Genomic DNA, 25616 nt, shown 5'->3' on the forward strand with positions numbered 1-25616 from the left:
CTTTGATGCTGTGCTTGCCTGAAATAAACGAATTTCTATGTTACACATTAACTGGGAGGAAAAGCTATCAGAAGTCATTTTAAGAAAATTCTATGGTAGTATTAACCCACCCTTGTTCAGTCATTTATACAAGCTTCATGATATGGAGATAAAGTACCTACTCACAGGATTGATTATCAGGACCATCCTGTGAACCTGTCTCATAGAGATAACAAGATAATCTATGTAAATAACATAGGCATATAAATGACTTAGCCTAGTGACAGCTCAGTGTGTTGACTATTACTCTGTTTGCCTGTAGGAAAGCTTGCATGGGAGAAGGAAGGCTGGGTTTTGTCTGTTTGTTGACCGCACCTTGGGGCATGCGGGATCTTAGTTCCCTGAGGAGAGACTGAATCTGCTCCCCTGAAGTGGGAGGAGGAGCCTTAGCCACTGCCCCACTAGGGAAGTCCCAAAGGCTGCTAATTGTCATTCTGCTCTCCAGGTCATCTTTTACAGGCATCCTAGCATACACACTGAGGAAACCAGAATTGGAAGAGACACATATACCCCAACATTCATTGCAGCACTGTTTACAGTAACTAGAACATGGAAGCAACCTAGATATCTGGTGGCAGATGAATGTATAAAGAAGTTGTGGTACATATACACAATGGAATATTACTCAGCTATAAAAAGAACCCATTGAGTCAGTTCCAATGAGGTGGCTGAAACTGGAGCCTATTATACAGAGTGAAGTAAGTCAGAGAAACACCAATACAGTATATTAACACATATATATGGAATTTAGAAAGACAGTGACAATGATCCTATATGCAAGGCAGCAAAAGAGACACAGATGTAAAGAACAGACTATTGGATTATCTGGGAGAAGGCGAGGGTGGGATGATATGAGAGAATAGCATTGAAATGTGTATACTACCATATGTAAAATAGATGAACAGTGCAAGCTGGATGCCTGAAGCAGGGCACTCAAAGCCGGTGCTTTGGGACAACCCAGAGGGATGGGGTGTGGAGGGAGGTGGGAGGGGGTTCAGGATTGGGGGGTGCATGTGCTCCATGGCTGATTTGTGTCACTGTGCGGCAGGGGCCACCACAATGTTGTGAAGTGATTGTCCTCCAATTAAAATAAATAAATAAAAATTTTTAAAAAGTGTGTTTATATTCATATTTTAGAACTCATAAGTATAAACTCTCTATTATAAGTGAATTAATGTTCCTCTAATGGTAAAATCAGGTTTGGCAACTTGATTCACCTTGACTTAAAATTTATTAAAACAATACTATTTAATGTTTGCAGAATGCTTTCATATTTCACTCCACCCACGCACTCCATGAGGTAGGCACCCTTTGTTTCTTGAGTAGGAAAATAAATTCATAAACTGCATGGGCTTTGCACAGTGTCATACATCTGGTTAGAGCTGGAGTTCATATTAGAACCCTGCTTTTCATCTTCAGTGGGCTTCCCCGGAGACTCAGACAGTGAAGAATCTGCCTGCGGTGCAGGAAACCCGGATTCAATCCCTGGGTCAGGAAGACCTCCTGGAGAAGGAAATGGCTCCCCACCTCAGTATTCTTGCCTGGAGAATTCCATGGACAGAGGAGCCTGGGGGGCTACAGTCCATGGGGTCGCAAAGAGTCAGCCGTGACTGAGCGACTCACACTAACACTTTTGTCTTCAGTGCGTTCCTTTCCTGTGACTCTGGTGATTCACCTCTCTTACAAGGAGGTCTCTCAGGGTTGTATTTCATCTGGGGTTTATAAATGGCAGTACTTGCTTTTGTGTCCATCCTCTTGGCTAATCTTGCAGTTATGAAATATATGCCCCATGGCTCTGGACTGGAGTAGAAAGGGCCAAGAATAACCCTGTACAAGTTTATGACCACTGAAGCAAGAGGTACGCAAACACTCGCAGTTCCCGGCGTAACGAGCTTCACAGTATCAAAGAAGGGCAACCTTGAAGAGCCAGCAAACACAGCCTTCCTGTCCTGTCTCTCCCTCAAAACACCAATAGCAGCGTAACCCTGTCATCCTCAGCCAGCCTCCAGAGATAACAGGAGAACTGAGTTCCCTTGGGTTAGACAGTTTGTCTCTGGGCAGAATCCCATTTCTGCAGTTCCTGCCCTGAAGTCTGGCGACGGTCCCCATGACAGAGGTTACTGAAACAGTGTCCTTCACACCCCTCTGCATGACGACTCCACCATGATGTCCTATAGCATCTCATCTGAGTAAAATCACAAGACTTAAAATTTGTCTCTCACTCCCTCGACTCACCTCCTCCTCTTCCAATCATCCTCTCCAAGGACACAGCATCCTTGTCCTGTGAGCCATAAGCAATAGTATTTTTGCTGCTTTAAGTGCAAAATTAGAGAAGCGGGCCGCAGGTGCGGCTCTTCCTCCCCGTGCTCTCTGCTGACCGCAGAATTACCCAGACAAACCAGCTTGTCTATGGGGCTGGGTCTGTCTCTCACCTCCTGAACTGTGCACTTGCTGTTCCTTCTGAGTAGACTGTCCTCCTCTTGACCTGGATAAAACTCTGCTTTCTGGTCTCAGGCTGCCTGTCTGCTTTCCCACAAAACCACCCCTGGCTTTCCACAATTAGATTGCCACCTCCTCCTGCATGTTCTCATAATTCTTTTTCTTTCTCTAACTAGCCGGTTGTCTGTCTTACTAGGCTGGGAGCTTTTAGACATATCTCAGGTGAAGCCAGTCCCTAGAGAGCAGGTATTCGCTATAAACCCACTGAAAGAATGAAATAGGGTTAAAAGCGTGTTGTGTACTGTGGAAAAGAGAGTTAAAAAAGCTTTTGTTTTTTGTTCTTTTCACGTGTGTGTACATCTGGGCATAACTTGTACCACAGATAGTGTTTTTTCTTGGTAGAACTCAAAGATGTGCTGATTTCACATGATTCCTGGTATCTTAATAAGTCTTTATTTTTACGGAGAAAGGAATGGCTTTATCCCTTTGAACTAGATTCACTTCACATGAGGAATGTGTTACTATATAAGTGGCTGAAGATGACTGATCAGACCTTTAAACGTTCGTTCTGTGTGCAGTGCACAAATGACTGCTTTCATGATCTTGGTTCATATAAATTTTCTCAACTATATTAGGAATGTGTGTGCCTTTGCTGGCTAGTTGAGTCCTGAAGTTGGCAGAAAGTTTGTTTTTAGTTTCTTTCCCTATTCATTGGCTTATATGTATTTTTATAAATATTTCAGATTAGCACTTAACTAAACACATTTCATTGATAATGATGTTAGTGTATAGCTGAAAATGATGCATTTATTTATTAAAATTTTTGTGGTTTCATTTATGCTCTGGAGAAATAGAAGAAAATGTTGCTTTATAACAATACCTGCCCCTACAAAGAGATATCTAGATGTCATATTCATATGTAGGATCCATTTTTTTTTTATTTATCATTTAAAAAATTTTTATTTATTTTAACTGGAGGATAATTGCTTTACCAGGTTGTGTTGGTTTCTGCCATACATCAGTATGAGTCAGTCATAGGTATGCATATTATCCCTCCCTCTTGAACCTCCCTCCCAACTCCCATCCCATCCCACCCCTGTAGGTTGTCATAGGTCACCAGGTTTGAGCTCCCTGCCTCATACAGCAAATCCCCACCGGTTATCTGTTTTGCATATGGTAGTTGTAAATGTAAATGTACGTATGTTCTAATGCTATTCTCTCAATCTGTCCCACCCTTTCCTTCCTCTACTGTGTCTACAAGTCTGTTCTTCATGTCTGTGTCTGCACTGAAAATGAAAGGGCAAGTCACTCAGTCATGTCTGACTCTTTGCGACCCTATGGACTAGCCTGCCACACTCCTCTGTCCATGGAATTCTCCAGGCAAGAACACTGGAGTGGGTAGCCATTTCCTTCTCCAGGGGATCTTCCCAACCCAGGGATCGAACCCAGGTCTCCTGCATTGAAGTCAGATTCTTTACCGTCTGAGCCACTGGGGAAGCCCTCCAACTCTGTGTCTTCACTGCTGCCCTGCAAATTGGTTCATCAGTACCATCTTTCTAGATCCCATATATATGCATTAATATATGATATTTATTTTTCTCTTTCTGACTTCACTGTGTATAATAAGCTCCAGGTTCATCCAACTCATTAGAACTAACTCAAATGTGTTTCTGTACATGACTGAGTAATACACCATTGTGTATATGTACCACGACTTCTTTATCCATTCATCTGTCAGTGGACATCTAGGTAGCTTCCATGTCCTAGCTATTGTAAATAGTGCTGCAATGAACAGTGGGGTACATGGGTCTTGTTCAGTTGTGGTTTCCTTAGAGTATATGCCCCATAGTGTGATTGTTGGGTTATATGGTAGTTTTATTCCTAGTTTTTTAAGGAATCTCCATACTATTCTCTGTAGTGGGCTGTATCAATTTACATTCCCACCAACAATGCAAGCATCCATTTTTTTAATCTCTGATTTTAAAGCTGACTCATTCATTAATCCTTAAAATAAGATAATTCAAAAATATCAACAAAAATCATAGCCCTCATTTATAAAGCATTTTCATGAGTTAAGCAGTGTCTCACATTAATCTTCACAAGACTCTTATAAACTGCTTACTATATCTTTTACTTTAAAAATTTTCAGCTTTATTGAGGTATTCAATATAATTGATATGTAAAATTGTACGATATTTAAGGTATACACTGTGGTGACTTTATATGCATATCCATTGTGAAAGGATTCCCCAATCTGGTTCATTAAAAATTCATGCATTTGAAACCTTCTTCTCTCTGTTTTTTATGTAACACATGCACTCTGATGATTTTCTTTCTCACTTAGGTTGTCGTACTGCTCCAACAGATTTAGTTTTCATCTTGGATGGCTCTTACAGTGTTGGCCCAGAAAACTTTGAAATAGTGAAAAAGTGGCTTGTCAATATCACAAAGAACTTTGACATAGGACCGAAGTTTATTCAGGTTGGCGTGGTCCAGTACAGTGACTACCCGGTTCTGGAGATTCCCCTGGGGAGCCATGAATCCGGAGAGAACTTGATGGTAGCCATGGAGTCAATACATTACTTGGGAGGAAACACACGGACTGGAAAGGCCATCCAGTTTGCCCTTGATTATCTTTTTGCCAAGTCCTCACGATTTCTGACTAAGATAGCAGTAGTCCTTACGGATGGTAAATCCCAAGATGAAGTCAAGGATGCTGCAGAAGCAGCAAGAGACAGCAGAATAACGTTATTTGCCATTGGTGTTGGGTCAGAAACAGAAGAGGCAGAGCTTAGAGCTATTGCCAACAAACCTCCATCTACCTATGTGTTCTATGTGGAAGACTATATTGCAATATCCAAAATAAGGGAGGTGATGAAGCAGAAACTTTGTGAAGGTAAGCCTTAATATAATGTGGAAACAAGTAAGAATGAGTTTCTTACAGTTTTGTATAACCTGTTCGTTTACGGTAGGGGAGATAGTTATATTCAATGTCAGACGAGTTAAGTCAGAATTGAAGTGAGCACATATTTCTGTGTTAGAGTTATTCTGGATAAATTTTGTTTTGGGGAACAATTGCTTTCTTGTAAAATCTACAGTTGGAGGATATAATATTTTGTGATTTTTTGTGTGTGTTTTCCTTTCAGATACAATGTGTTTATTGTGGAGGTCACAGAATGTTAAGATACATAAAGAATGAAAATATATGTAAATCATATATTATTATATCATTCCTGTTAGCAAGGTTTTGCCTTTTTCATTCTAGTCTTTTTTGATTTCAGAGTGTTTGAGAGTTTATTCATGTACCTAAATAAGGATGTGGTGTGTGTGTGTGTGTGTGTGTGTGTGTGCGTGTGCACTTAGTCTCTCAGTTGTGTCTGACTCTTTACGACCCCATGGACTGTAGCCTGCCAAACTCCTCTGTCCATGGGATTCTCCAGGCAAGAATATTGGAGTGGGTAGCCATTCCCTTCTCCAGGGGATCTTCCCAATCCAAGGATCGAACCCAGGTCTCCTGCACTGCAAGTGAATTCTTTATTGTCTGAGCCACCTGGGAAGACTGCCTAAGTAAGAGTAATATTGTATAAATAATTTCATACTCTCTTTTCATATTATTTATACTATATTACTATATGTATGATTTTAATGGTCTATTGATATTATAGCATATAATCTTTTAAGATTATTTATTTAGATTTTCTCCATTTTTGTATATTTGGTTTATTCCTAAGTTTTTCTAAACTTCCCTAGTGGCTCAGATGGTAAAGCGTCTGTCTACAATGCGGGAGACCCGGGTTCGATCCCTGGGTTGGGAAGATCCCCTGGAGAAGGAAATGGCAACCCACTACAGTACTATTGCCTGGAAAATCCCATGGATGGAGGATCCTGGTAGGCTACAGTCCATGGGGTTGCAAAGAGTCAGACACGACTGAGTGGCTTCACTTTAAGTTTATCTAATACAAATAACTGAATATTCCTGTACCTAATTGTGAATGGGAATTAAAGAAAACAGAAAACAAATATTTAATTTCTAACATTTTTAAAACTTTTGAAGAATCTTAAAAACTTCACTTGAGAAAAACAAACTCCCACCAGCAATGAGGAAACCTTTGAAAATATAGTGCTTGCTAGCCTATTAATTATGTTTACATCATTCCATAAGATACTGGAGTTAATTTTGTTTACATCATCCCATAAAATATGGGAAAGTTCCAGTTTTTGGTGAACATTAAACCTGTTAGAGTACAGACATGCTTGTGTTCACATTATTTGGGGGGAGAATAATTTATTCATATCATTTATTTTCAATATTATAGGCATTTAATGTGCCATCTACCTAAAATCATATTCATGAAAATGGAAATGTTTTTTCCCAGTTTACCTACAAAAAAATCTAAAAATTGTTTGGTTCACTTTTGATAGAAAAATTTCTACATGATTGTGACTTAGAAAACAATTTCTTTGTATTTGAGGGGACTGTGGTAGAGAAAAACACTTCAAAGTTTTTAGATTATCTACTAATATTTTAAGAAACCACTTCAAAACAAAGAGCATAGAAAATTAAGTATTTTCTATAATAAAACTTTTAAAAAGGTACTAATAAGGAAATACAAATGCTCAGTACAGCTATTCTTTTTATGATTCTCTAACAGTAAGACTGTGTTGACTCTTATTGTGTTGAACAGGTCAAAGGAATTTAGATTTTTAATGTGTTGTTTGATTAGTTAGAAATCTTTCACTTTGAAGTTAGGTATACTTCATTATTAAAATAGACTTTCCATGGTAAAATTACGGTTACCATTCATTTTAATCCTAAAATATAAATTTGATTAAATATGTCTGTTTAGTATTTGCTTCATAGACTTTTCCTGAAGATCTGCATTTTGATAAATGCATCTCTGTATTTAAATTTTTAAAAATATACATGAAAGAGTAGCTGTGTGTGAAGGGGTAAAGCTTCTTTCAGCTAAAAAGTCTGATCTGTAAAAAAAAATCAAATTTGAAATCTTGCCAAATATTTCTTCATCAACACTCAGAAAAAGAATGTAAGTAATGTCTGTGTCTATTCAGTTCACATATTCACTGTACAATAGACATCTTTTAAAATGTACATTTTGAAGTTGTACTTGTGGAAGATATGAGTTTTTTGCACTTGACATTTCATACTGTATTACATTGTGATTAATGCACTAAATTAATGCACTGCTGTATTGCAGCAGCCTCAAATTATGTATTTGTGTTAGATTATTTGACTAACTCACCTTTTTTTTTGACAAATAGTTAACTTCTATTTTGAGATGTTTAGCATATAGGGTTGTTCCCTTTTATATTCTACTGTTGTTGATCCAGGATGAACAAAATATCATCCACCTCTTTGTTCCTGCATAGATTATTTCATCTTCATGAATCTACTGTTTCCTTGAAGGTGTGTTGTTCAATATGTTCCTTATTTCAAGACCACCTAAAAGTGATGGAAAATGGTTTCTTTATACATTGGAGAGTATTTCTTTCAATTTGGGCTTAGTTTGTCCTTTTTTAGTTCTTTTGACTTGTAAAGGTAGGCTGTTTATTTGAGATCTGTATTATTTTTATTGCTATGAATGTCCTTCTCAGTACTGCTTTTGCTGCATCCCATATGTTTTGGTATGTAGCATTTTACAGTTTGTTTGTATCAAGATATCTTCTGTCAAATAAGTCAAATCCTTATTTGATTTAAGGATTGTTCAAGAGTGTATTAATTTCCACATATTTGTGAATTTTCAAGTCTTCCTCCTGGCATATTAATGAAAAATATCAATAAAATAAAATAATAAAATTATTTTAATATCATTCAATTGTGATTGGAAAATGTACCTGGTATGATTTCAATCTTCTTAAATTTGTTAAGGCTTATTTTTTTTTTTAACCTAACGTGTTACCTATCCTGGAGACTGTTTCATCTGTGCTTGAGAAGAATGTGTATCCTGCTGCTGTGGCCGTGATGGGGGTGGGGAGTGTGTTCTACATATGCCTATTAGATTCATTTGGTCTATAGTGTTGTTCAAGTTCTTCTGTTCTGTTGACCTTCTGTCTGAATATTCTATTCATTATTAAAACTGGAACATTGAAATCCCTTACTGTTATTGGGTTGCTGTCTACCCCTTCAGTTTTGTCAACGTTTGCCTCATATATTTGGATGCTGTAATGTTGATTGCATATATATTTATAATTCATATGTTTTGCTGGCAAATTAACCATTTTTTATTATGTATATATAATGTCCTTCCCTGTCTCTTTTGAGAGATTTTTGACTTAAAGTCTATTTTGTCACCATTTTTGTTCTCTTGGTAAACTTTTGTATGGAGTATCTTTTTTCCATCCCTTTACCCCTTTACTTTTATCCTACGTGTGTCCTTAATTCTAAAGTAAATTTCTTATAGACAGCATGAATATTGCTTTTTAAAATCCATCTAGCTAGTCTATGCCTTTTTGGGGGGATTTTAATTAATTCGCATCTGAAGTAACTACTGATAGGGAATGATTTAATGTTGTCATTTATTAATTTTTTTCTGACTTTTTAAAAATTCCTCTTTTCTCTCTTCCTATTGTCTTTTGTGTTTTATTGATTTTTGTAGTGACATGCAAATTCCTTTTTAATTTACTTTTGTATATAGGTAGTTTGTTTGGGGTTACTGTGTAACACAGGCATGCCTACTCAGTCGTTTCTGACTCTGTGCAACACTATGGACTGTAGCATGCTAGTTTCCTCTGATATAGAAAACATCATATAGTTATATCAATCTATTTTAAGTTAATAACTTAAGAAACTCTATTTTTTATGTTTTTCTGCCCCTTTACACTTTTTAATGATGCCACAAATTATATCATCTTATATTGTGTATCCATTAATATATTTTCAGTTTTCTATATCAGAATTAAAAGTGATTTAAATACCACTGTTACAGTGTTACAGTATTCTGAATATGTCTCTATATTTACCTTTACCAGCAAATACTTTCCAGTGCTTTTGTGTTGCTGCTTAATATCCTTTCAATTTGAAGGACCTCTCTAGTATTTCTTGTTAGGCAGGCCTAGTGGTGATGAGCTTTTTCTTAATCTAGAAAAGTATTTATTTTTCTTTCTATTTTGAATGACAAGTTTGCCAGGTATGTTATTTTTGGTTGGCAGTTTTTTTCTTTGAACGCTTTGAATATAGCATCCCATTCCTTTGTGGCCTGCAGTATTTCTACTCAGAAATCTGGTGACTGGATTATGGGGTACCCTGTACATAGTGAGTTGCTTTTCTGTTAATGATTTCAAAATTTTCTCTTTATCCTTGTTTTTGAAAATTTGATTATAATGTGTCCAGTTGTGGATTTCTTTCAGTTCTTGAATCTGGATGTCTGCTTCCTTTCCTAGATTTGAGAAAAATTTGGCTATTATTTATTTAAATAAGCTCTGCTTCTTTATCTCTTCTTCTGCAACTCCTATAATCTATATATTGGTCTACTAGATGGTGGGCATGAGTCACTTCGGCTTTCTTCAATTTTTGTCATTCTTCAAAATTTTTGATCCTCTACCTGGATAATTTCAAAGGACCTGTCTTCAAGTCTACTGATTCTTTCTTCTACTTGATCAAGGCTGACTTTTAACCCCCTTAGTCGGTTTTCTGGTTCAATTATTGTGTTTTTCTGTTCCAAAATTTCAGTTTGGTTCTCCTTTATATTTTCTGTCTTTTTTTTGATATTCTCATTTTGTTCATGCGTCATGTCCTTGAGCTCACAGAGCATCTCATGATGGTTATTTTAAACTCTTTGTCAGATAACATACTTCCCTTTCTTCAGGGTCAGTATCTGGAGAGTTATTATGTTCCTTTGAGTGAGTCATATATCTCATAGTTTTGTTTTGAGATTCACACATTTGAAAAAGCAATCACTTTTCCCAGTCTTTACCAACAGGCTTTGCCCAGTGGAAGTCCCTCAGCGATCAGCCTGGCTAGAGATTTTGAAACCACTGGGACTGTGTATGCAATTTGTTAATTAGTGAGACGGGTTTCTTTTTCAGAAGCTCATCATCTTTCACTCCATTTGGTATTTTCCTGTAACGCTTCAAGCCCTCTAGTTTTACAGGATCCCCCCCTCTTCCTAGTTCTTAGTGGCCGCCAGGTGTCCAGGTGTGCTGGCTCCTTGTCAGCATCATCAGTCAGGTGAGACCAACATCATTCCCTCAGGCAGCCCTTTGAAAAGCTGGATGCATGCTCCACTCTTTTCTCTTCCTGTGGGAGAAGTTTCCAGCTGTGTGTCTTCTCCTGGCCATGCAGAGCCATGTCACAACAAGCCACCCTCACACTCTCATTCGCTCCCTGCAGTCCCCAGGCATTCAGTTGATCTGGTCCCATCAGTGCTGCAAATGAGCCAAGGCAGACCCTAGTCTCTCCATCTCTGCAGTCTCTCTGAAAGCTGGAGCGTTAGATGCATGCTCCGTTTTTCTTTCTTCCTCGCTGCGCAGTCATTATAAACAAGGGCATCTCTCTTGGTACTTATTTGTGTCATCCTGGAGAGGGAATTGATGTGGGCAGGGTGAAATCACTCTGATTGCCTACGTCAAGATGTTATTCTTATTTTTGTGCTCATCTGGGGAACTTCAACTTCCTGACTGGAATATGGAATGTTCATAAAGATATTTTGGCCCATATATCATTGTTAAATCTGCATTTCAGTTAGGGAATGGTTGTTGTGACTTTCTATTCTGCTATCTTGCTGACATCATTCTTCTGTTGTTTTTATGAGTCAGCCAAGCATGGCCTTGATGCAATAGAATGAGGATGGAAAAGAAAGTGATTTCCCCTTATGCTTTGGAAGGTACCATCCTTAAGTATCTACAAGGGCTTCCAATAGCTTGTGGCTTGAAGGACTTGGTTTCAGGACCCATATTTTGATTCAGGTGAGCTGAACTCGCCTGTGCCCGGGAGAAGACAGTTAAAAGAGCAGGACCTAGAGACAGTCTGTGTATTTTTACCATTCCTTTTTCCACCATCGTGATTTTGGATGAAGCAGGAAATATATCTGTTTCTTAAAAGAGTGTATGGTGTGGACTCAAGAGGGACCAGAAGTCCAAAGGCAATTAGCTGTGCAAATGTAGCCATGTGTTCTTAGAGAGATGAGAGGGGAGTGAGAAAGAGAGCTGGCTTCCCTAAGTGGAACTCTGGTGTTTTTCATCCCCAAAAGCATTGGGGCTTTTTTCCTTCCAGTGCTCTCCACCACAGTGTACTTTAATTTGGAGTGATGTTCAGGACTTCTGAATTTCTTTTTCTCTTGTTGAAATTATTCACATTTTGGAGACTCTTTGCTTGCAGATTGCTGGATAATTTGATTATCTAATTCAAGGCATAATACTAATAGCGGCCTGGTATACTACTCTTCCCTACTCTGTTTAACTTGCATTTCAATGGAAGCCACAAAAGGTAAAGATACACATATCAGGAGCCATGGCCAGGACAACTGAATTGCTTTCAGAGATAGTATTTCATGATTACATGATTTCATAACAAGCATGTGATTAATTTCTCTGCCCTCACATGAAACTCATTTCCTTCCCTCTGCCTCTCCACTATTGGTACATATGTGCTTGAATTCATGACCAAAGCGATGGGGCACAGGAAAATGAGAGGTCAGAGGTGGGGTGAAGTTTGGCAGATGGGATTTGATGAGGGGTAATATTTCATAAAAGCTCATTGAATATTCAGGGGAATCATTTTGTTTTCTATCTGTAGATTAAAAGAATTTAAATCTGATCTGAACTGGTGACAATCTACATTGTCAAGGGCTTGTAGTGTATGCAAAAATATGGATTTTCCATTTATTTAATTAGAGAGACTAGAGCTAAGTTTCTAATAAAGAAATATGATATGTTTATATTTCATGTGAAAACCAATGATGAGTATTAAATTTGAAAAAGTAATATGACTATGGTATGGTATGATTCAGAAAATATTCGAATTATAGCACGCAGACCTTGCTCTCGGGGTTTATGATTGGATCTAAATGCAGCTGTGTACGTTCAGTTCATTATTTCTAGCAAAGAAAGAATAGAAAATATTCAGAATAATTTTCTTAGGAATGTTTAAAGCTTATATAAGTAGCTCACTCTCCCATTCTTTCTCTCTCTCTAAAATGTTATTTATATAATGCATATCACTTAATGACATATTTTATTATTATAACATCATTTTAAATGACTGTTGGCCTGCCCATAGGAGTGAAAATTATACAATCACTTTGGAAAAGTCTTTGGCATCTATTACGTCAGAGCATGCTGCTATCTTATGAAACAGCAGTTCTACTTCTAGATATTAATATTTAACTGTGAGAAATAAGTTCATATATTCACCAAAAGACTATTCAAGAATGTTCATAGCAGCTTTATTTAAAGCAGCCCCAAACTGAAAACAACTCAAATGATTGTTCACAGGAAAAGGGATAAGTACATCATAGTATTATTCATAGAGTAGATCAAGGCATTTTACTGAATGTAGGTTGTATCTTAATAAAAAAGTTTAAAAAATTCAGTAAGCACAATGCAATTACATTAAAATAAAGCACTTGATAGTTTTTTCTATAAACCTGAGGCCATGTGAATATATTTGGTGGTCTAGCCCAATCTCTGGAGTCAGAACCAGATTTGAATTTGGTTCTTGACTTGGTCAATATCACTCTTTCTAAATATGATCTTAGGCTAATTGACTGACTCCAACTTTGGTAATAGAGGCCTTATTTTCATTTCATTTCATTCATTTTATCTTGTATTTGGATTAAATAATAATAGCATTTATTATCTCATACAGTTTCTGTGGATCAAGAACATGGGCAAAGCTGGGCGGAGTGATCCTGACTCAGGTTCTCTCAAGGAAAGCAGTCAAGATATCAGTTGGGGAGGCAGTCAGCTGCAGGATTGACTGGGGCTGGAGGTCTCCTTCTAAGGTGACTCACTCACAAGGTTGGCGAGTCAGTGCTGTTGTTGGCAGGAGGTCTCAGTTCCTGGGCCAGTAAACATCTCCAAGGAGCTGTTCGAGCATCCTTGCAACATGACGAATGGCTTCCCCAGAGTGAGTCATCCAGGAGAGCCAGGAGGACAGCAGTGTCTTTCCTACTGGTTACAGAGGTCAGCCCTATCGATGCGAGAGGAAAGAGACCACATATTGTGTACATTATTATCAGTATGCTAGAGTCTAGAGCAACGGAGAGACATTTTAAGATGACTGGATATCTGTTAAATAAACAATAGAGTTAGCATGTTAAAATGATGCATAACTGTAATATTTAACAAAAGTTCTTCTCATTAAGTTAAAAATGAAAAAAAGAAGGAGCAAACAATGAGTTATAGGAATGGGATACAGACTATTGTCTGGATTTGCATAAAGGTAAAATGTGCTACCTTTCTCCATCTCTAGTATTCAATCAGAGAAAGGAATAACTTAACATCTCATCACGTAATCAATGCTTTTAAAATGAAAACTGACAAAATCAGATGAGTTATTTTTGTAATTACCCTTTATTTTCTAAGCCAAGGATGGATTTCCATTCCTTATATTTTTTTTATTGTTGAAAAATAATACATTCTATGTTAGTGAGACTACTCACTGGTGAAAAAGATTTTTACTTTTCTGGGTTGTGCACATGTTGTACTTAAGGCTAATTGGAGTTTATTGGTTCCCTTGACTCACCACTGAAAGGAGTCCTAGAAAAATCTATGCTTACTGGTCCCATTGTCTGTCAGTCATGTGTTTGGTAGACATCTTCCTCTGATGAAGTACTGTTGACTTTAAATCAATCTGTATTTCAAGACAGTTGTATTGCTTGCTGGTTAAAAGGATGAGATCATTTAATCTGTGATGAGAAAAGAAGTTTTGTGAATCTGGGCTTTGGTAAATGAACTTCTGCTTGGATAATTTATTTAGGATTTCCTATTGCTATTTTATTGTATTTCCAATATGATGAGATGGAGTCTAAGTTATTACAGTCTTAGTACTAAATTGAAACTGAAACCATGGTGGATGTTTCACCTTTTCTATGACTTGTACATTACATGATATTATATAACAGACATTCAGAAAGGCAAATTATTAAACTGCCACTGAATGTCATTGAGGAATGTGTGTCAGTGACACCTATACTCACATTTGCCTTACCATTAAGGCCAAGTTCAATTCAGGAAAGTTTAAAGGAGCTGGCTTGCGTAGATCTGAGCTGTACAGAGGGGCATCATAGACAACTATATTTTACTGGATTATTGGATCTGGATCAGTAAAATTGCTTTCAGTCTCTGACTGCAAATCTCCATATAAAATTCCCCAGTTATCAATAAAATATGTGACTTCTGCAGAGGGGTGGCTTACAAACAATCTAACAAGTAGAATTGGATTGAATAGGCACTTCTAAACTAGGCCAGGTGAGATCTGGAAAAATGTGTTCATTATTAATTAGTATGTTAATCCCATATCTTGTTAACGTCTGGCTTCCCTGGTGGCTCAGTACAGTTGAGTCACTAAGTCGTATCCGACTCTTTTCAACCCCATGGACGGTAGCACTCCAGGCCTCCCTGTCCATCGCTAACTCCTGGAGTTTACCCAAACTCATGTCCGTTGAGTTGGTGAAGACATCCAACCATCTTGTCCTCTGTCATCCCCTTCTCCTCCCTCCTTCAATCTTTCCCAGCATCAGGGTCTTTTCTAATGAGTCAGTTCTTTGCATCAGGTGGCCAAAGTATTGGAGTTTCACCTTCGGCATCAGTCCTTCCAATGAATATTCAGGACTGATCTCCTTTAGGATGGACTGGTTGGATCTCCTTGCAGTCCAAGGGACTCTCACGAGTCTTCTCCAACACCACAGTTCAAAAGCATTAGTTCTTCAGTGCTCAGCTTTCTATATAGTCCAACTCTCACATCCATACATGACTACTGGAAAAACCATAGCTTTGACTAGACAGACCTTTGTTGGCAAAGTAATGTCTCTGCTTTTTAATATGCTGTCTAGGTTGGTCACAGGTCTTCTTCCAAGGAGCAAGCATCTTTTAATTTCATGGCTGCAATCACCATCACCAGTGATTTTGGAGCCCCCGAAAATAAAGTCTGTCACTGTTTCCCCATCTATTAGCCATGAAGTGATGAGACCAGATGCCAAAATCTTAGTTTTCTGAATGTTGAATTTTAAGCCAACAGGCCAACTTTTTCACTCTCCTCTTTCACTTTCATCAAGAGGCTCTTTAATTCCTCTTTGCTTTCTGACATAAGGGTGGTGTCATCTGCATATCTGAGGTTATCAATATTTCTCCTGGCAATCTTGATTCCAGCTTGTGCTTCATCCAGCCCAGCATTTCTCATGATGTACTCTGCATATAGGTCAAATAAACAGGGTGACAATATACAGCCTTGACTTACTTCTTTCTCTATTTGGAACCAGTCTGTTGTTCCATGTCCAATTCTAACTGTTGCTTCCTGACCTGCATACACATTTCTCAGGAGGCAGTTAAGGTGGTCTGGTATTCCCATCTCTTTCAGAATTTTCCACAGTTTGTTGTGATCTACACAGTCAAAGGCTTTGGCATAGTCAATAAAGCAGAAGTAGATGTTTTTCTGGAACTCTCTTGCTTTTTCGATGATCCAGCAGATGTTGGCAATTTGATCTCTGGTTCCTTTGCCTTTTCTAAATCTACCTTGAACATCTGGAATTTCTTGGTCCATGAACTGTTAAAGCCTGGCTTAGAGAATTTTTGAGCATTACTTTGCTAGTGTGTGAGATGAGTGCAATTGTGCAGTAGTTTGAGCATCCTTTGGTATTGCTTTTCTTTGGGACTGGAATGAAAACTGACCTTTTCCAGTCCTGTGGCTCAGCTGTAGAAAATATGTCTGCCAATGCAGGAGATGCTGGAGACACAGGTTTGATCCCTGGGTTGAGAAGATACCCTGAAGGAGGAAATGGCAACCCTTTCTGCTATTTTTGCCAGGAAAATCAAATGGACAGAGGAGTCTGGCAGGCTATATAGCCCAGGGGGTCACCAAGAGTCAGACATGCACACACAGAAGGGAGTAGCTGGACATATGTAATTGTCCTCATCAGACTCAAAAGATACACAGTTTTTCTGTCCCTGACTATGGTAGGATTTTAAATAGAACACGTTTTTATGACCCTGTTAAGACTGAATTACTTATTTTCCTTAGCCCTTAGATTTAACAGAAAGCAATTATTACTGCACCCTAGTGTTTACAGTAAGTTGGAGTGATCTATGCTTGTTCCAGAAAGCATTCCTTTCCTGAATACTCTGAACATATTGGGGTAAAATTACAACTGTTTAGTTTCCTACACTTGCGAACTTAGATCTTGAGTTTTTTTTTTTGTCCTTGCTCCTAAATGTACTTGTTCAAACTAACTTGCTTTATGTAGATTGTTCAACTTACCTGTTGTGGGTATTATCCTCTGACTGACTCTGTTAGCATTTGATTTTCTTGGTCCTTAAAATAACTTCCAAGGTCCAATTTCCAATGGAAATTGGTTGTATGCTTATATATACATCTTTTTAGGACACTATAGAGAAATTAGTTATTTACCTTTATTTCCCTGGAAGGTTTTGGAACAATTGTTGGTGGGTGATCAAAGTAGCTTTTTACATATGGAAACTTTCTTTTACCTGTTTCCCATAGCTGCTGCTGCTAAGTCGCTTCAGTCATGTCCGACTCTGTGCGACCCCATAGACGGCAGCCCACCAGGCTCTGCCGTCCCTGGGATTCTCCAGGCAAGAATACTGGAGTGGGTTGCTGTTTCCTTCTCCAGTGCATGAAAGGGAAAAGTGAAAGTGAAGTCGCTCAGTCTTCCGACTCTTAGCGACCCCATGAACTGTAGCCTACCAGGCTCCTCCATCCATGGGATTTTCCAGGCAAGAGGACTGGAGTGGGGTGCCATTGCCTTCTCCTTCCCATAGCTGCTACTGCTGCTGCTGCTGCTAAGTTGCTTCAGTCGTGTCCGACTCTGTGCGACCCCTTAGACGGCAGCCCACCAGGCTCCGCCGTCCCTGGGATTCTCCAGGCAAGAATACTGGAGTGGGTTGCCATTTCCTTCTCCAGTGCATGAAAGGGAAAAGTGAAAGTGAAGTCACTCAGTTGTGTCGGACTCTTAGCGACCCCATAGCTAGGTGTATGCAAACAGGCAAACTGTATTTGAGCATTTTAGCTACATTTTACTTTTCAGTTCCTGTGTAAGGATATTTTATTGTTCTTGTAGGTGAGCAAATAGGGAAGAAAGATTATTCCTTCAAGAAAATATGAGGGTACCAGGGGCTGAGAAGAGAGAAACCTGAGGGGTTATTGTCCAATGGGTACAAAGTTTCTTTTTCTGAAAACTGAAGCTTTTCTGCTTTAGTGGAGTGTTTTCCTTGTTTTCTTTTCTGGTTCCCTGGAATAGTGGTGGTAGTTATACAACATTTGAATACTTAATGGTAGTGAATTTACACTTAAAAATAGTCAAAATGATAAATATCATGTTTACTTTACAAATATAAAATTGAAAGCCGAAAGAAAAATAAAATGTAATTATTTAAATACATTTTCCCTAATGAGAAGGCTTCTCTGATGGCTCAAGTGGTAAACAATCTGCCTGCAATGCCAGAGACATAGTAGACACAGGTTCGATCCCTGTGTTGGGAAGATCCCCTGGAGGAGGGCATGGCAACCCACTGCAGTGTTCTTGCTGGAAAATCCCATGGACAGAGGAGTCTGGCGGGCTTCAGTCTGTATGGTTGCAAAGAGTTGGACATGACTGACCATGCATGATCACTAATGAGATGTGCTAGATATTAATGAAACCATGGCTGTATTGTGATTATTAATATATATTTTTGATTTCATACACTGTGCCATACTGTTTCCTATACAATCCTGGGGATTATTAATAGAATACAGTTCAAAAGATTTGATTATAGAAAAAGGATGAACACAATACTTGCTTTATTCCCCACACTTGCATGCTATTTTGAAGTTATGAAGCATTTCCACATACATCAACGCATTTGATCATCAGACAAGCCCTGTGAAGGAGAGCATTATTCTCATTTCACAGATGAGGGGCCAGAGGCTTGTGAGAGGTTAAGAGGAAGGCTTTGGTCTGAACCTCAGATTCTGATCTTCAGTTGGAGCTCTTTGTCTAATATCTTATAACTTCTCTATGGTAAAACAAATCAAAAGAGCAATTCAAATCTGAATATTCTTATGATATAATGTTTAACACATTTTCTTTTCAAATAAACTTCTTTCTTTTGCAATTTTAAATCAAATGCATTTGAAATGAGGTTTCATGTTGTTCTGTATTACCCTGCCCCCTGCCAGGAACAAATTTTGCATCATAATGACAGGAAGAATTTAATTATTGATTTACAATTTCAGTTATGTAATACAGCATTATTACCACATTTATTCCCTGCTTCTTGTGTTTTCATGTGGAGGAGCTTCAGCTAGATTAACTCTTCCTTTAATAAGTTGTCTTGATTTTAGATTAAAAAGAGGTTTTAAATGAAAAGAAATCTCAGTTTTAAGCAGAGGTGAAAAGACAAATTAATTCAGTAATGTAGTAAAATAATAATATTTGTCAGAACATGGATTATTTCAAAATATAAAGATGCTTTAATAGTGAAATCTAGTTTGTCACTTCTCTGCTCAAAGTTCACTTGAGTTGGATTTTATCTAGGTATAGGCAAAGTATTTTTTTTTTGGTTCTCATTCTTTCAAATTAAAAGCAATCCTGCAATGAGTGTATAGATTGACCTTTCTCCACCTTCTTTTACTCCTTACCACTGATGAGAAAAGGTGTGTTTGATTAGGTCCTTCAAAACTAAGCAACCTCTGATCTGAAGAGGAAAATACCCCTCCCTTCCCAGAGATACATCTAATTTTATTTACAGCAAAACTTTATTTTATTTCCAATATTTCCAATATTAATGATCCAGATGTCCATCAACAAGCGTATAGATAATTGTGATATATCCATACAATGGACACTAATCAGCATCAAAAAAGAATGAACTTCTGAAACAATAGCCAGAGTGGATCTAAAATAGTCATGCTGCATGAAAGAAGCCAGACAAGAAAGAGGACATACAATATGCTTCCATTGCTATAGAATTATATGAAGTTCAAACTTATTTGTAGTGACAGAAGACATGTCAGTGGTGCCTGCGAATGCAGATGGGATTGGGATAGTGAGTGGTGTCAGGAGCAGATTGCAAGGAACATAAGGAAACTTTTGAGGCTGATGCACATGTTCATTGCTTTGTCAGTGGAGATAGTTCCACAGGTATATACATGTGTCAAAACTAATCAGATTGTAAACTTTATGTTTGGTTTATTGTTTATCAATTTACCTCAATAAAGGTGGTTAGATAGCAAAAACCCAGAACTTCCCTGGCTGTCTAGTAGTTAAGACACCAAGCTTCCGCCAGTTTGATCTCTGGTCAGGAACTAAGATGCCACATGCTTCGCTGTGTGGCCAAAACAGGCAGACAACAGCAACCAAACAAAGCAAAAATGAAATAAGAAACAAAGAAGCAAGCTAAAAACCAATTCAGCGTCCTCAGACCTGAGGATGCAAATATCCGTATCTCCTCAGGAATACATTTAATTTTATTTATAACAAAACTTGAATTAATTTCAGTATCCTATGGTACAAGTTATGACAAGATTATTGACCTAATAAAATCCATCTCATTACTTTTTATTATAGGATAAATATGATACTGTTCCCTCTCTTTAATGTTATTCTGGAGAATGATTGTCTTAAAGCACATTTTGTGGAGTTTCTTCTTTTTTTATTCTGTTAGCTGCTCTATAACATATAAGCAGTCAGGCTCAGTGTATATATTACAGGATGGCCTTGGAAGAATCTGAAAATATTGTACATTCCTACAGTGTAACAGCTTAATAGCATTTCAGCTGTACAGAATTTTCCACATAATTTGAGACACCAGTTTCCCAGATAATTGAAAAGCACATCACACTTTTATAATTTATATAGATGACTGTATAATGCAAACCTTAATTTATCTTCTTAAGGAAAAAGTCTTCATTTATGAATGTGATTAATATAATATATAATCTGATTAATCATAGATGAGATAATAGGCCCATTTGAAGAATTTCCATGAACAGAAAAGACCCACAGTTAAGCTTTTTCCAGAGTGAGAGAACCAGTGGCGTTTGGACTGTAAGATTATGAGCTGCTAGGACGGGAAAGAGTCTAAGGAACGACACACACGTTTTTTCTTACTTCTCAAATGCTGGGAAAGCAAGAAAGCAATCAGAGTTCATCTCCCGGATCCAAGAAGTTCAAGGGCATTATCCAAGGGTGTGTGACTCCCGGACAGTCCTGGATGAGAAGCAGAAGTCCTGCTCCTGCCCTCCTGTACCCTGGGCAAGGTGTTTCGTTGTCTCATAGTCAAGATAGTGTGGTCTAAACTTCAGCACAGTGTCACCCTTAAACAATTCATGAACAAATATTCGGCTTACATTTCATCCCTTTTAGGGAGAAAGAAGACAAGACTCCATTGTCAAGTAACGAAAACACTCTGAAACATGTTTTCTCAGAAATACATTTATATACATTTGTGTGCATTTAGAGATTTTATAATTCTATGTTCTTTATTCCTCACTTAATTTTCTCTTTTGTTGAAGTAACCCATGATTAATCAACTTTTACTCCTTTTCCTTCATAGAATCTGTCTGTCCAACACGAATTCCAGTGGCAGCACGTGATGAGAAAGGGTTTGATATTCTTTTGGGCTTGGGTATAAAGAAAAAGGCTAAGAAGAGAATTCAGCTTTCACCAACAAAGATTAAAGGATATGAAATAACATCAAAAGTTGATTTATCAGAATTCACAAGGTAAATGTTGATGCATTTTTCTATTTTATTTTATTGTTTTTGTGTGTGTTAGTCATTCAGTTGTGTCCAATTCTTTGTGACCCCATAAACTGTAGCCCACCAGGCTCCTCTGTCCATGGTATTCTTCAGGCAAGAATACTGGAGTGGGTTGCCATTTCCTTCTCCAGGGGATCTTCCTGACCCAGGGATAGAACCCGGGTCTACCTTACTTCAGGAAGATTCTTTACCGTCTGAATCACCAGGGAAGCATAATTGCTTTACAACATGCTAGTTTCTGCTGTACAATAACGTGAATCAACTATGTGTATACAGATATCCCCTCCCTTTTGAACCTCTCTCCATTCCCCCCACAATGTTGTATGTTGATACAGTTTTTTCTTGATATATCTGTAGACATGTTGAGAATTCTTTAAGCTTATACACATTCTGCTTTTTCCAGCAATGTTTTCCCAGAAGGTCTTCCTCCATCATACGTATTTGTCTCCACTCAGAGATTTAAAGTCAAGAAAATGTGGGATTTATGGAGAATTTTAACCATTGACGGAAGGCCACAAATAGCAGTTACCTTAAATGGAGCGGATAAAACATTATTATTTACAACAACCAGCATCCTTAATGGCTCACAGGTGGTCACCTTTGCTGACCCTCGAGTTAAGGTAAAGATGCCTGGGTGTGACTGTGGTATTCATGGGGAATTGCCATCAAGTTGATGTGTTTTGGGAGAGGAGAGCCGTAATTTAACATGATTGAAGAGATATTGATTTCATAATGTAATTTTGCTTTAGTGAATAGAAGTGGCAAAGGAAGAAAATTAGTATTTTTTTTTATTATTGGAGTATAGTTGATTTACAATGTTGTGTTAGTTTCTTGTGTACAGCAGAATGATTTATTTATAGGTATACGTTATTCATTTTCATATTCCTGTCCATTATGGTTTCTCACAGGATACTGAATATAATTCTCTCTCCTGTACAGTGGGAAGGACCTTGTTGTTTACCCATTGCATAAGCAACAGCCTGCATCTACTAATCCCAGACTCATACTCCACCCCCACACCTCCTTCTTGCCAGCCAGTTTTGTTCTCTATGTCTGTGAGTTTGTTTCTGCTTCTTAAATCAGTTCCTTTGTGTCCTATTTTAGGTTCCAGATTTCAGTGAATCACACTGTGTTTGTCTTTCTCTTTCTGGCTTACTTCAGTTAGCATGATAATCTAACCCATGTTGCTGCAGATGGCATTACTTCATTCTTTTTTGGCTGAGAAGCATTCCATTATATATATAAAACATATATATATATATATATATATATATATATATATACACACACACATATATAACATCTTTGTGCATTCATCTGTTGATGGACATTTAGGTTGTTTCCATGTCTCTATGAACATAGAGATACATGTATCTTTTTGAAGTATAGGTTTGTCTGAAGTATAGTATATTGTCTGGTTATATAACCAGGAGTGGGTTTGCTGGATCATATGTCAACTCTATTTTAGTGAAAATTTGTCTTAATTTGTGTGAGATTATAAAGTGGGGAAAATCATATTTTTCAGTACTTGCTTCTAAGTGCCAGGAATATTTAATTATAATAACCACCCAAGGAAGAAGCTATTGCTCTCATTTTACAGGAAAAAAATTGTTCAAGGGTATTAAGTTCTCCATCTAACTAGCATGGCTAGTAAGTTGTGACATCAGGAATTTAATTTAGGTCTGGTCAGTTTCAAAGTCCATGTTGGTCTGCTTTATACTGCCATGTCATACAGGATATTGAGGTAAAGTCACATTTGTCATAACATTAAATACAGGTAGATAATGATATAGAATTCACATCTATTAGGGGGACAGTTTATATCCCCAAAAAGAACATATATTTAATAAAATACATAAACTAAAAATGTGTTTTCCAAGGCAAATGTATTTAGAATACAGATATCATGATAAAAATAATTACATTTTGATTATTACTATAATTATAATAGTCTAATAGTATGTTATGTAATTTAGGAAATATACAAGGTTGTACATGGAATTATGCATTTTTGTAATTTCTTCATTTGGTGAGAAGAATAAATTTAAAAAATTGTTGTCTGCCATTTTCATTAAAGGCAATGTGCTAGTTCCTGTAAGAAGTGACAAATGAATATGGCATGTTTCTCACCTAAACGAACTTATTTTTAATGCGATATTCAGTGCTCTGGTAGCTCATAGAAGTGCAAAATGTTACTGGAGTGTGGAAGAAAAAGTGGAATCCAATACAAAATGTGGGCAAGTCTTCATAAATGAGTTGGTTTCTGGAATGGACTTTGAAGGATGTATAGGATTTTGATGGAGAGAGAGGACACAGAAATCAGTGGTTCATTACTAAGGAGTCGTGTGTAGTAAAGTGTAGGGTTTTATTTAGATAATAGATTGTGGTGCCCCCTGTGTTTTGAGTATAAGATACTCACACAAAAAGCTAGCCAGGTATAAGTTCAAACTTACATCTTGTATGTAAACATGGACCTGGGAACTGTACACACGGTTTTGTGCTTCGTTCAGTCGATGATGGAATTCCATCAAAGAGTCTTGATCACTGTCCTGTCAGGATCTAAGCAGCTCTCTCCTCTGCTCCTTTCCCTTCTTTCATAAAGAATACCTTTGACTCTTTCCTGGAATTGGGCTTGGTCCTAGGAATACAGAAATTATTAAGATGGGGACATGAGATTGATTCTAGGAGAGGGAAGAAGGTTGGCTTGGAGAGGGAAGGACAGGGACTGAGATGTGTTTAAAAATTATTCAAACAAAGCAAGCTACTTGTGAGCCTAAATTATGACAAAGAGAAGGGCGATGGAGAAGTGAATCTGAGTTGTGCTTAAACACACCCTTGCTGGAATTTTGCATCTACTTGTTACGGCAACTGAGGTAAGGAGGAGGAGGTAAGGGTGCTTGCTGTGGTTTGAAAACTGAGGATATTATTAATATCATTTCATGGAAATCAGGAGAGGAAGAAGGTTTGGGGGAGACTGTCAAAGTAGATGGGTCAGTTACATGATCCACAGTTGCCATGAAGTACGTAGAATAAGGGGATGAAAGAAGCCACTTGAATTGGACTTTAGGAACTTATCTGTGACCTTGAGGGAGTTGTCTCCACAAATACTTTGGACCAGCTACTTTGGAATGTGTGATGGAAACTCATATAGGGATTAATAAAGTGATTGGTGGGTATTGGCCTTTGGAACCCAGTGAGTTAGAATATGATACAACCAATCTGTGTGGTATTGATTTATGGTTGATGACTAAATAAAGAAAATACAAGATTGTTAGGAATTCTCTTTATGAATCTCCTGTATTCCCTTCCTATAGACATTATTTGATGAAGACTGGCATCAAATTCGTCTCTTAGTAACAGAACAAGATGTAACTTTGTATATTGATGATCAACAAATTGAAAACAAGCCATTACATCCAGTGTTAGGGATCTTCATCAGTGGGCAAACCCAAATTGGAAAATATTCTGGGAAAGAAGAAACCGTTCAGGTGAGTAAAAATGATTTGATTTTTGCACCCTATAAAATGGAGCTTTGGTGATAGTATTTATCACATTTAATTGTATTTAACTTAATTCCTTTAAGGGACTTAACCAAAAAGTGTTCAGTTCATTAGTGAAATTGTATGTTTGTGTGTATGTATGAAAATGAAAAATCAGACTTAATATAATAATTCTTAGAAATATGTTCTCCCAAGTGCATGGTAGAATTCTATGTTGTTATGAAACATTAATGTCATATTTCCCAGGAGGAGCATAGATTATATCATGAATTTGGAAAAGAGAATATGATTAAAGTTGTGAGTGGCAGTTATAAAAATTTCTTTGCAGCTGTGGGGATAAAATTAGATTAATGTGTGTCAGGATTTTCATAAGCAAAACTGTGACTGTTTAGGTTTTCTTTTAAACTAGCACATCTATTATGGGTTGAGCGGTGTATATTTCAAGCCATGTGTTGAAAAATCCTTTGTTTGAAAAGGTATGTTTTTCTCACTCTGTTTCTCATAAGAGAAGATGTTGTCATATTCAGCTGTGTGATTATGGTCTCTACGTATTAATGTCAAATTGTAGTAAATGTTTAAATAGTAATAGGTGCTGGGTTTACTCATCACACAGCTCTCTGTACCAACAACTAAATCTTAGAAACCAAAGATGGTTTCTTGAGCCTACTCTGTGTAACCAGGGATGTGGAGAGATGTAGGGTGAA

At 37.6% G+C, this 25616-nt stretch overlaps 1 protein-coding gene across 1 annotated transcript in view; it reads left to right on the forward strand.

Moving 5' to 3' along the window:
- The window catches only part of COL21A1 (collagen type XXI alpha 1 chain), a 201884-nt gene that overhangs the window by 58537 nt on the left and 117731 nt on the right, over nucleotides 1-25616 (forward strand). The window contains exons 5-8 of the mRNA XM_081524368.1: nucleotides 4823-5374; nucleotides 21208-21376; nucleotides 21816-22032; nucleotides 24727-24900. Of these exons, the coding sequence (XP_081380494.1) occupies nucleotides 4823-5374; nucleotides 21208-21376; nucleotides 21816-22032; nucleotides 24727-24900 (1112 nt within the window). The remainder of the gene's footprint in view (nucleotides 1-4822; nucleotides 5375-21207; nucleotides 21377-21815; nucleotides 22033-24726; nucleotides 24901-25616) is intronic.

The sequence above is a fragment of the Giraffa tippelskirchi genome, chromosome 8, assembly GCF_054371585.1.
Source record: "Giraffa tippelskirchi isolate mGirTip1 chromosome 8, T2T-mGirTip1v1.2.pri, whole genome shotgun sequence".
In the NCBI taxonomy this organism is placed as follows: domain Eukaryota; kingdom Metazoa; phylum Chordata; class Mammalia; order Artiodactyla; family Giraffidae; genus Giraffa; species Giraffa tippelskirchi.